The sequence below is a fragment of the Hemibagrus wyckioides genome, linkage group LG08, assembly GCF_019097595.1.
Source record: "Hemibagrus wyckioides isolate EC202008001 linkage group LG08, SWU_Hwy_1.0, whole genome shotgun sequence".
Classification (NCBI taxonomy): domain Eukaryota; kingdom Metazoa; phylum Chordata; class Actinopteri; order Siluriformes; family Bagridae; genus Hemibagrus; species Hemibagrus wyckioides.
In genome coordinates, this window is record NC_080717.1 from 18,866,818 (window position 1) to 18,879,835 (window position 13,018).

The 13,018-nt window shown below is 38.5% G+C and overlaps 2 protein-coding genes across 3 annotated transcripts; both read right to left on the minus strand.

Annotated features, from left to right (window-relative positions):
- Nucleotides 1–3,583: 3,583 nt before the first annotated feature.
- On the minus strand, nt 3,584–8,840 carry xiap (X-linked inhibitor of apoptosis). Of its 2 annotated transcripts, none has more exons than XM_058397920.1 (7): nt 8,682–8,840; nt 6,225–7,034; nt 5,966–6,065; nt 5,075–5,153; nt 4,929–4,953; nt 4,603–4,791; nt 3,584–4,528 (listed from the first exon to the last, which is right to left on the minus strand). In XM_058397920.1, exons 2-7 carry the CDS (start codon nt 7,012–7,014, stop codon nt 4,335–4,337), a joined length of 1,377 nt encoding a protein of 458 aa, XP_058253903.1. In that variant the 5' UTR covers nt 7,015–7,034; nt 8,682–8,840; the 3' UTR covers nt 3,584–4,334. The 2 variants fall into 2 exon arrangements, with proteins under 2 accessions (XP_058253903.1, XP_058253902.1); XM_058397919.1 differs by having other exon boundaries at nt 3,585–4,528; nt 4,603–4,794.
- A 2,550-nt stretch (nt 8,841–11,390) lies between these two features.
- On the minus strand, nt 11,391–12,116 carry LOC131357451 (uncharacterized protein C21orf140 homolog). The gene has a single exon (XM_058396424.1). It carries the CDS (start codon nt 12,114–12,116, stop codon nt 11,391–11,393), a length of 726 nt encoding a protein of 241 aa, XP_058252407.1.
- Between the last annotated feature and the right edge of the window lie 902 nt (nt 12,117–13,018).

Consider the following 13,018-nt stretch of genomic DNA (forward strand, 5'->3'; position numbering starts at 1 on the left):
AATGTATATGCACTGTGATGGAAAATTTGAAAGGACGAGTTCTGTTTCATTCATTGTTATTTTTTGTAAAACTTTTGTCATTTGTATTTGTTCTTTACAGCTGGTGTTTGTTTTTGTCGTTGCAAATACTACTTTGACAAGATAACAAAATGGACATAAAAATTCATAGTAGTAGTTAAACACAATATATAGTGGTAGTCAGGAGTTGGTGTCAGGGGTGGTGGTTAAGGCTGTGGGTCTTTGACCAGAAGATCAGGGTTCAAGCCCCAGCACTGCCAAGCTGACACTGTTGGGCCCTGGAGCAAGGCCCCCAAACCTGTATCATAACTGACCCTGTGCTCTGACCACATCCTCCAAGGATGGGACGTGTGAAGAAAGAATTTCACTGTGTAGTAATGTACTGTATATGTGACAAATAAAGACAACTTCACTAGTCATAAAAACATTGTAAAAAAAAGAGACAAATTTCAAAGTCAATTTAATGCTTATATCACAAAAGACAGGCACTTTGTTATCTGTGTCTGGTGTTCTAAGACCCTCAAATGGGAGCAAAAAGTGAGGGATTTATAAGGGTCAGTTGCATAACTAGTCTTAACTTACTGATTTATCTTGGCTTGCATTCAGAAATTTCTAAGTACATTAATTAACTTAAAATATAAACACATAATCTATCAACCACTATGTGTAGATTTACATACAGTACATTCAGTAGGATACAATGCTTTCTCTGCATTTCCCCATACTTTTTTATTTTTTCAAGAACTTGCCTCTTAATGGGAAGTATTGATGCTGTGAATGGTGGTCCAAAAACATACCAAATATGTGTGCACATACACTGGAGCTAATACAATACATGGCACACATTATTCATGTAGTATTCAGGCAGCTTTTTGTTTGAGCCACAATTATTAATTTCAGCTTAACAAATTCGTATTTGGTGTTGGAAAACGCAGGATTCAAAGTACATCTAGGGCTACAGAGTGCAACGTGACTCTGACAGCACAATCAGCTATCCTAGCCACCATGGGAATTACACCATTGAAAGCTTAGCTGTGTTTAATTTAGTTCCGTTCTAATGCACAGCTTTTGTTCCACTATACACTGATCAGGCATAACATTATGACCACCTGCCTGGTAATTGTGTCGGTCCCCCTTTTGCTGCCAAAACAGCCCTGACCCATCATTCACACGGGCCAGCCTTTGCTCCCCACTCCTCCATTTTTCCTGCTTCTTATCAACTGTGAGGACAAAATGTTCACTTGGTGCCTAATACATCCCACCCACTAACAGGTGCCATGATGAGGAGATAATCAGTGGTATTCACTTCACCGATCAGTGCTCATAATGTTATGCCTGATTGGTGTATGGTGTGTAGAGCCTGGGTGGATCACATAAACACTCTGTCCTTATTAAGTTTAAACTACTGTACTTTTATATTGTTTAACATTTTAATTCATTGAAAATGGAAATCTAAGACACATGTTGCTGTACCGAAAAGCCAATCCATAGCACACCAAAATCATGCAGAATTTAATAACCCAGTCTCACACCGCCGTCCCCTGGACCTGATCTGTCACTGCCCTATTTTGTGAGGTCAGTAAACAGACAAAAAATTACGTACAAATGTCTGATAATATCTAACCAGCCCCAGGAACTGTCTCACCCCATTATTGGCCTTGGGTCTCGAGCAGGGTGCAAATTGCTACTGTCAGTTTGGGGACATAGCTCCCCATGGACCAAGTGTAAACCCAGATACCAAACGTCCACCCTTCTATTTCTTTGGATTTGCTGTGAGTCCCACCCTGACTGCAGCACAGCTCTCAGATGTTACAACAAAAAAATAGTACCATGGAGCAACCTTCCTTCGTTCAGTTGTCATATAACCATAAGAGAACAAAACATTTTAGACACAGGACTGTGACTGTGATTACCAATGTATAACCTTCCCAGAACTTTATTAAATCATTCCAGGAGGTTCCAAATGCGAACATTAGGGAGATATTCTGTCTTTACTGGGAATGATGTGCATGATGAAGAATGACTTTTGAGTTTTCTAATACATATAACTGAGTTGTACTTAATTTCAGTAATATTTTGATATGGGTTTAACAGTATTAAAAATATCTGGGTATGTTTTTCAACCCAGGAGAATGCAAATGTTAACGCTCAACTGTAGTCCACACTGAATAATGGCTCAATATTATGCTCAGATATGCCAAACATAATCAGATCTTACTGTTATGTGAAAATCTTTCAAAATCTGTTATGAACGAAAATGCATATTAACAAACTTGTATATATTCCTTCTTCTGTGGCCATTTCCAGTATGTTTAGCCGCAAGGAATCCAGTGGCCTCCAGAGTCACTGATGATTGATTGTGGACACCATATAGGCTTTTAGTTGGGGGAAACATTACAAACACTTATCATTTCTTGTGGATCTGGATCATTAACTTTCAGGAGGGTCCAGCAACAACGTACATTTAGCCTACAATCTCTGTGTATCTTCCGGAAAGTAATAATCCAAAGCATTATGGAGGTCTAGCAAGTTTTCTAATAACAGCACTGGAAGCAAGGCATCATTTTTTCTCCTCACTTGTTCACTTTACAGTTAACAGGAGAATTTGGGATTTTATCCACAGGTCCAAAGATGCTGAAAACCTCTAGAGTGGTATGTTTCGGATTTTGGGAAAATTTAGCAATTATCGGTGGTCACATCTTACCATAGTTATGGAGACTTTAGCTATCACCAACTGCACTTATGTTAGTAAAACTGTCTAACTCACAAAATTAGACCAAATCCAAAGATCCTCATTGCTACCACTGTACCATAGAGAGCATCATGGCTGATCCTGTGACAATTGCTCCAAGCAAAGCTGTCCAGAGAATGGTGAGAACTCGTCTCCTGGCCATACAGGACAGACAGAGCTCACAAAATGACCCCAGACATCATTCGACCAGCACACAAACTATTTTCCAGTTTCCATCTGGAAAATCTAGCAGACGATATGGAAATATTCAGTCATTTACAGTCAAGTTCTCCATTATTGCTTGGTCACTTTAGTGCAAAACTTTACTTGTCTTGTGTGTGGCATTTTTCTTTATGCATTACTTGTGTTCAACGTATTTAACTTCGTATTTGCTCATATAATGATTTATATTCTTGGCATACTGTGCAAATGATCAATAAACTTATATCTTTATGAACTCTCCTCCCACTTAGTTGTCTTTATTTGTCACATATACATTACTACACAGTGAAATCCTTTTCTTTCCTTGGGGGCTGGAGTCAGAGCACAGGGTCAGCCATGATGCAGCACCCCTGGAGCAGGGTGGGTTGAGGGCCTTGCTCAAGGGCCCAACAGTGGCAGCTTGGTGGTGCTGGGGCTCGAACCCCAATATTTCCAATCAACAACGCAGAGCCTTAACCAGCTGAGCCTCCAGCATCCCTTTTACCACTTTTTTTTTTTTTTAGGTATGTTAATGCTTGGTGCATGACCCATTCTCGTTCAGCCTCAACAATGTTATTAATATTTTGGAAAAAGAAACTGCAAAGAAAAAAAAATGTAGTAGTCACTGCAGATTTTATCATTTTATTGTCTAGTGTCAATACAACTCTTGGTCAGGCTGCTGCATGTATATTATATATGCATATTCTAAAACCAAAATTAAAGTACTACAGTTATTTGTAAATCAAGTTAACCAAAGCTTAAAGATGAAAACAATAAAAGATAAAAAACAATTAATTAGAATTGCATTTAAAATAATTTAAGAAAGGCACTCTGTTAGGGTCAGGGTGAAGCTAAACCTGGAATACTTTAAAATAAATAAATGTATTTGGATATGTGTTCTGTGATGCAAAAGCACATAGTTTATCCCCGTCAGCACACTGTGGCATGTTTGTATGCATTTTTTTCCCAAATGTTTTTACAGCAAGAACAACGGCTAATGCAGATGAATTATCCGCATAGATCTTTAGGCAAAAAGCTAGCGGAAAGTATATAAAGAGAGAGAAATTATCTACGTACAATTTATTTATTCTATCCGTTTATCAAATATTTACAAATTCTTATCAAGATACATACTAAGCAATATCAAAGTTTATAAAATTAATAGCATTTGCCATAGGTCATATATATATATATATACTCTAATGTAATCCAAATATACAAATTTTTCAGGTTATAAAACAATGGAATTATTCTGTTGAATTCTGTATAAATAAAGCATCTATGTGTATTTTGGAGCAGCCATGTATGTGTGTATTTAATAAATTTTCATGATTATATGAATAGGAAATGCAGCAGTGTTATCTGAACTTGAGTACGCTGGAAGTTACGAGCTGAACGTCTTGATTTTCTGTGTAATCTCTGCACAACAGATGGGGCACTTCTGAAGAGACTCGGAGCACTGCATGCAGGTCACCAAGTGTCCACAGGGTATGAAGACCATCGTAACGTCGCTGTCCATGCACACTTTGCAGAGCTTTTCATGTTGCAGTTTCTCCAGCTTCTTCAAGGGGTCTTCGGCTGAAAGCATTACATCATGGATTAGCTGCATGGATATCTTGGGTCAGAGAGTAAAAGTGACAAACTGCACTTACTTTTAGATTCCAGACTCATAGCAGAAACATCACCCACACCACTGTATATGTCTCGAATGAGATCTTCCACAGCTGAATAGCCCTTGCTGCTCCGACGGAGCTTTTCCAAAATGAACCTTTGCACTTTATCAGGATCATAACCCATCTCGACAGCTTTCCTGGCAATCTCTAACTGCAGTACATTTGATGCTGCTAAAAAGAAAAAGCCCAAAATAAGATGTGTGCCAGAAAAAGCCTTCTACATTCTTATCAGATCGGAAAGGTTAGGAAAAGGATGAGACACTACATTTTAAGTTACAAATATATAAAAATTTAGATGTACATACGTCTCTCATGACTGGAAAATCCATTCTAAAAAGAGAGAATAATACAAATAATCAACAGATTATTTAGGCAGATATTAACGTCCGCTCAATATCGTAAATGTTTAAAAAGAATGCAATTATCCATGAGATTTATTAGTTTCACTTACTGCAGTGCTGAATGCAGGATGTCTTAGCTGAACGCTGTTGATAAACTCTTGCCCTTTTTCAGCGAGCAGGAAACTGCATCTGCATTCAAAAGTGGATTTGCAGGTCACATTTCATGTTGAAGCACTTATTTACTTGGGTGAGCCAGGTTATACTGTATATACACAACAACCCAAATCTAATTAGTGTTGGTTCATTTGTTGTAACGGGACGACTCCGACAGACACAGGTCTGTATCATATGTTCTGCTGTAACATCTCCTTCATGTGTACAGCAGATAATAAACTATTTAAAAATATGCTGCCTAGAAAAACGTATAATCAATAATATGGTGATGTTTTCTGTAATTAGATGTTTTGATTAACATTCATAGAAGAGTCTTTAGTGTCAGTGGCTTCATATCCGTCAGAAAGACCTCTGATTCAGAAAAGTATTTAGGGCATTTTAGGTGCTTTCCAATGTTCCAAAAAACAATTCTGTATAATTGCTGTAACATAAGTGTAACAGTAATCTGTATGTGTATGGATTGAAAATACAATTCGTTGATTAATTAAGGATTTGGATCTTTGAATTCTTGCTGTGGTATAAGAGAAATATAACAGTTAAGGGAAACTAGTCAGCTTTGTTTCTGGTAACAGTAACTAATTCATATTGAGCCTCACCAAATTACCCCCATTGCTAATTATGTTCCGAAAACATTTCATCCCAAAACGTTTTTTATTCCTTACTTAGCTCAGAAGATTAGCTCATCTTTAAATATAAATCTATAAAAACTTGCCTACACCATAGGGAAAATATATATTATATATATATATATATAAATAGACTGTACCTGCTTATTTTAATGATTTAGTCACTTTCTACCCTTCTACTAATCTAAAATAGCTCATTACCCTGGATAGAACTTAGCATGCTCCACCCATGGATCATCATCTGGCTGCCAGGTCTTCAGACGTCCTCCACATTTGAAGCAAACCACACCATCTCGCTCTCCTGCATAAACAAACGGAACATCGGCATTACGACAGATCACAATAATGTTATTGTAAATATGCTAGTGTCATACCATAGTCCTTCTTTTCTACTGAAGAAGCAATATAATAACAAAGTAATTGGTCCTGTTACAGGCAGAATGTCAAAAATAAGCCTTACCCATGCTGTAAAACCCAGCTCTAGCCAGCATTTCAGGGTTGATAGGATGTGCTCTGTCCTTGAAGCTTTCGAAGCGCTCCTCAAATGATTCCATTGAACTGCTACGACTCTGTCTGGGCTGCTCAGAGGGGATGTTCCCCACATCATGACCCAAAATAAAGAAGCAATTTGGGTAAAGTCTGGCATGTTCCTGCCAGGGATCGTCACCCTCCTCCCAGTTGACTAGCATGCCTGCGCAGCAGAAACACTGAACCCTGTCTAGTTGCCTGTTACTCTCTGGCACATAAAACATTCCAGCTTGTGCTAGGTCATGAGGCTGGACTGGGGACCAAGAGGGCCAGTTGATAAATGTCCTCAGCCGCACGTCTTCGCTCTTCATATGCGGAACCTTGGGGTACATTGACTCATCCACCACTTCTCCTGTTCTTAATCTATACTCCATTGCTTCATCGTCTTCATCATAGATAGAGCCATGAGACTGGGAGGAGGTTCCACCGGTAGGGCTCCTGTGATGAACGCATTTGAGGAATATGCAGGAAGGTGACACAGACTGGTGTCTTTCTACTGGGTTGTCCCCTTGGTGCCAGTTCTCAATGGTGTGCAAACAGCTGAAGCAACGCACACGATCAGATTCACCTGTGAAGTACAAGCCTGCCCGAGCCAGCCTCTCTGCGGGAACCTGTACAGAATTGGGAAAAGACTGGAAGGAGCTCAATCGCGTGCTCATCGCAGACCAGTCTTCCAAGCAGTCATCAGTTTCGATTTCACCTAACATACTAGAGCCAGCCATAGTCAATTTGAGTACGACAGCTGAAACACAAATACAGAGAGAAAGTTAATTTGATCAAAGTAAATTTGGAGTATCTAGAATTTACATGTAAAAGACATCAGGACCTGTAATTTGAGGAGAAAACGATCGCTGGTCTTGAGTAACATGTTTCTCTACCATACTTATTATCCACAGTTTATTGGATTATTTTAAGAATACAATTCCAAACGTTTACATTCAATCAAGAGACTGAAGAGCAGCTGAAGAAAGCGATAGGAGTCACAGGACATCTAAGCAACACACCCAACAAGACTGGACACACCCAACAACCATTCAGTTCTGTACTGTTTAATGAAAATACAGCAAACAGACCTGATTAGAACTACATGTGAAGTGTTTTTAGCCATTCTTGGGGTTTTTTTTCTTCAGCACTACGGTGCATTTTTATCAGACCTTATCGACAGCTATAGATCTGCCTTTAACATGATGGACTTTCAACTCGCGACAACAGAGTTACTAAAGCGTGTAAACATTAAAGATGCAATCGCATTCAAAAGTATTTCACCTGTACGTCAGATTACGTTTAGTGGTTGAATTAAATGGTTGAATTTAGTAGTTGAATTCATTTCTGGATAATTCCCTCCATGCAACAAACACAGCACGAACGCAACTGGTGTCGTGACCAGAGTGAAAGCAAAAGCATGCGCGTGCACTTTATTCGAGCACGTGATCTCGCGATACGCCACGCACTTAAGCTCCATTGTAAAACAAAAAAAAAAAAAGAAAAGGGGAAAAAAAGAAAAGGAAATTGTAATATTAAAAACAAAAGCATAGTTTGACTAACACTGACTCAATTCACCCTTTCTGTTGGTGGCAATAAGAAAAAAAGGGAGTTTTGTTTGAATCATTCAGCTTTTCCCCATCTTGGTAAGCTTGGTCCATACAGTCATGTATAAATACTAAGCTACTGGATCTTAAATAAAGTACCAACAGTCCCATCTCACTGATAGGAATTAACCTTTTCAGTGCTTGTAATTTCGAAAAAGACTTCCCTGTTGTGTTTAATTTTTTTGTGCACGTGGTTCTCCCCGGACAAAATATTTTGTCGGGGACAAAATTTTTTGTACCCAACTGCAAAAAAAAAACACCACAACCTGTTGAGACTTGTATATACACCCATAGATTCGTTTTAATATGCACACAAAATGTGACAATTGCCTTACACATGCTAAACTTCAAACCTCTGAACAACCTCAGTGTTTACACTTTTCCACGTGAGAAGTTAGTTCTGCGAGATGATAACATTTTCCCAGCATGCTTTTCGTTATAGAGCTTCACAAGAGCTTTTCGATCATCGCTGATATTCGTTTAAAAAATATTAGATTAAATCCAGGAAATACTTTTACTTTGCTTTATTGACCGATAGCTTTCAGATTAGCAACTCGTCCGAAAACAAGTGTTGCTGGGAATTAATTTGTTCTAATCGTGAGAAACTATTCCAATACTATTCACCCTCCCAGTACAAACATTTCATAAACAATACACACACACAATGTAACTGCTCAACGCAGCAACGCCTCATTTCAACGTGACTTAATACCTAGGCTAATGCTAACATGCTAGGCGAGCTAGCGACAGTACAAACATTACAAGGGAAAACCTGCGATTGATTCATAATTATGACTTACCTTGTGTTGATGTATAATCAGTATGACCTTTATATATTGGGGAAAACACCGTTCAAAAACCTACTATAGACCGACAGTGTTCCTCTGGACTGACAACTGACCTGCTCCACCTTCTTACTGCGAAGAGCCAAAGACCACAGCCAGAGGGAGGTGCCTGACGTCATCAACACGCGCAGGAAACTTTTTTTCTTGTTTAATTAAACTTCCTTTTTTTCGGGCACATCCCTTTTCGCAAAGAGAATAGTTTTTTTTCCCGTTCTCTCTGGTGTCATCGTTTCCCCCTAAAACCCCCTTTTATGTCCATGTCATTAATAATCAACCGTTCGTCTACCTTTCCAACTACATACACCGATCAGGCATAACATTATGACCACCTGCCTAATATTGTGTTGGTCCCTCTTTAGCTGCCGAAACACAACAAACTGTGATGCACTGTGTATTCTGACACCTTTCTATCAGAATCAGCATTAACTTCTTCAGCAATTTGAGCAACAGTAGCTCGTCTGTTGAATCGGATCACACGCCAGCCTTCACTCCAGACGTACATCCATGAGCCCTGGCCGCCCATGACCCTGTAACCGGTTCACCACTGTTCCTTCCTTGGACCACTTTTGATAGATCCTGACCACTGCAGACCGGGAACACCCCACAAGAGCTGCAGTTTTGGAGATGCTCTGATCCAGTCGTCTAGCCATCACAATTTGGTCCTTGTCAAACTCGCTCAAATCCTTACACTTGCCCATTTTTCCTGCTTTTAACACATCAACTTTGAGGACAAAATGTTCACTTTCTGCCCTAATATATCCCACCCACTAACAGGTGCCATGATGAGGAGATCATCAGTGTTACTCATTTTCTGACATTATTAACAGTATCAGCTGCATATGAGATTAACATTTAAGCCTTTAAGACACTTACGGACTATTGCAAGTGTGGGAATAAATGTGAGTTTGTGAATAGATGTGTGCACAAAGAACTTTCACATGCTCTTATACCACCACAGTGTGAAAATGTGGCTAATTTTAAAATGGACACATCCCGTTTTAGTGGTTACATTGGGTACATTTCAACTGATTCAGCCCTGTGTACGACATATGGAAATGAAAGTGTGTCTGCGTAAATGTACTCCACAATCCACATGTGCAGAAAGATGTAGGCATCCATATATGGCTCTCATACATTCTCACCGATTTTGTGAGCCAGCTAGTGAACATGAGCTAACTGAGCTAAACTGACTTAGGATTTCTTTTTGAAGTGATATTTATGGACGTTAACAATCTTCTCCTTTTACCAATGACATTAACATGAGCCATATCCTGACAATTTTTGAAAGTCGTAATAATCACAGCTAATATTTGCTTAATAGCAAAGGGTTAAAATTTAGCTACAAGTAGTAATGGTAGTACCTGAACTTCATTTTTAGTAGCATGTTGATATTTTCAAAATAATGCAGCTTTTCCAGTAATGAGCTACTTTTTCATTGAACAGAATATATATATATATATATATATATATATATATATATATATATATATATATATATATATATATTTTGTTTTGTATAGCATCTTATTTTCCAGTAACTCCAGTTAGTGTAGAACTTGCACACCTCTACAACTACACATTTCTATTCTACTTGTGATGGAAATAAGTGGAAATAAGATCAGCGTTCATCTTTTTAGGTTCAATTTTGATGGAGTACTCCAGCGGCGGTTATGTTTAGCCTAATAGCTAGCATTAGCCAATATTATTAACATACACTGATGACTAGCATTATTATTTAAATTTAAACTGCAGCAAAGATATTTCAAGAAACACACTAAAGCAAGTGTGTGTGTGTGTGTGTGTGTATGTGAGTGTGTATGACAGAGTCTGTTTAAAGCATGTAAGTAAATTATTTTGTGCAGTATACCTCCAGAAAGTTTAGCAGTTGTTTTTTCTCAGTTTGACACAATAATGAACAAAAAAAGTAAAAAGAAGAATTTCTCAAGAAAGGCGATGTGTGAAACAATGTTCTTTATTTTTATTTTTCAAAAAATAATAATATAACATAATGAATATATCGCTCATCCAGTAGGATAAGCAAAAGATTTCTGTTTATATTCATATACACTACCAGTCAAAAGTTTGACACACCTTTTAATTCAATGTTTTTTGTTTAGGGATTTATTTTCTACATTCTAGAACAATACTGGAGATTTCAAAGCTATGAAATAACACACATGGACTTAAGTAATCCATATGTAATGACAACAAAAAACAACAGTCAGTTGTTATTTTAAGACACGAAGGTCAGGTGTTCTGGAATAGTTCTTGTATTGTCTTGTATAACAGTATTGTCAAATGCATTTGCAAAACCCATCAAGCACCATGATGAAACTGGCTCACATGAAGACCATCCCAGTAAAGCAAGACCAAAACTGACCTCTGCTGCAGAAGGGAAGTTCATTTAGAGTTACCAGCCTCAGAAATCACCAATTAACAGCACCTCAGATTAGAGCCGTTATGAAGGCTTTACAGAGCATCAGTAGCAGACATATCTCAATATCAACTGTTCAAACGACATTATTGTGTATTTCACCGCCTTCAGCATTGTTTTACAATGTAGAAAGAAATAAACATCAGGAAAGACCATGGAATTAGAAGATGTGTCCAAACTTTTGACTGGTAGTGTATGTTGTCTGCCTTGGTTGGAGCTGGGGTACGAACTTATTTTCCATCAAGGAGCTCCGTAATGTTGCCAACTGTGTCGACCCATTTGCGCTGGGTCATTTCATTCAGAGATTTGTCTACTAATTCATTGACTCTGATCACTTTATGCAAGACGCCTCTGTAGCTATACACATCTGTGTAATTGTCCCTGTTATTAGTCATGAACCATTTAACAGTGGACCATGCAGTATTGAGAGGACTCAGATGTGCATAGTGCATGGGTATGTGCAGCATTTTATGGCCATGGTCTTGGGCCACTTTTGGACAACAGGTCATTGGTAGAAGCTCCACTGGGGCTGTAGAATAGACAGGCATTTCATTCCCTAGGATCTGCCTTCTTCTCATGATATATGGGTTAAGTATAATGGCACAGCTCCCGTAGTGGTCGTTTAACTCAGAACACAGCTCTGAGAATAATTCCTTGTCTGGTTTCAACACTGTGCCACTTAAATAGAAGTACAACTTGTAGTTCCAAGGAACCCATCCAAGTTCTCCTCCAGCATGGATAATGCTCCATGTAGGCTGGTGTTTCTGTCCGGCATTTAGACGCTGAACATCTCCATAGAAATGTCTCTCAGAAAGTTCGGTTTTCCCCACATAAACAGTATAGTAGCCACTGTTTTGCAATTTTTGAAGCTCTCCTAAGTATGCTGTGCGCTGGGCGAAGCTACTGACGTTTCTTCTCCACAACTGTTGTACAGCGTTAATCAGTCTTAGACGCATAACTGAGCAGTAGTTGTTAGGATATCAAAGCAGTAAATCGTAGAAGTAAAGTATGTTCTGTAAATCTTGGTAAATCTCAGAAAATTGTTTGTTTTTCTTACCAGCAACTCCTCTGGTTATCTTAGCAGTATCTCCTTTTGTTTGAATTTGCAGTAACCATGGAGATTACTCTAGAATTCTAGAACACTGGAACTGGAATTCTGTTACATCACTGCTGAGTGGAGCTGCACCTAGCCCCCCCCCCCCACACACACACACATATCTGACATAACCTATGTTTGAAACCATCAATGTATTTGTCTCAGGATTAATTCAAATTGCCAAGCTCCTCACCTGATCACTGAGAGTAGGCCTTGATATGGAAATATTAAATTAAGCCAATTTTCATAGCTTTACTTTGTAACTACACACATTTCATTCATATTATTCTCTTCATGATATACTCTGTTGTTAAACCTAATGAGAAAATCATGTAAGAATAAAAGGACTCGAGTAGTTGTAGGACTCATGTCTGTTCTTGAGACAGACATGTTTCTGAATTATTGCCATTTCTCCTTGGACTTGTTTCAGATTTGGGCATTGTTCTCCCTAAATATGGTCTTCATCTCGACTGAGAGTTTGTTAAAATATGTGGTTCATTTCTTTTGATAAGATGCATTTTCTTCTTCTTGAAAACCTATGATCATTAGCACAATGCAGGAATGCAGCCACCTAGTTGAGAGAACTATCATAAGTTCAACTAAATAATTACACCAACCAGGCATAACATTATGACCACTGCCAGGTGAAGTGAATAACACTGATGATCTCCTCATCATGGCACCTGTTAGTGGGTGGGATATATTAGGCAGCAAGTGAACATTTTGTCCTCAAAGTTGATGTGTTAGAAGCAGGAAAAATGG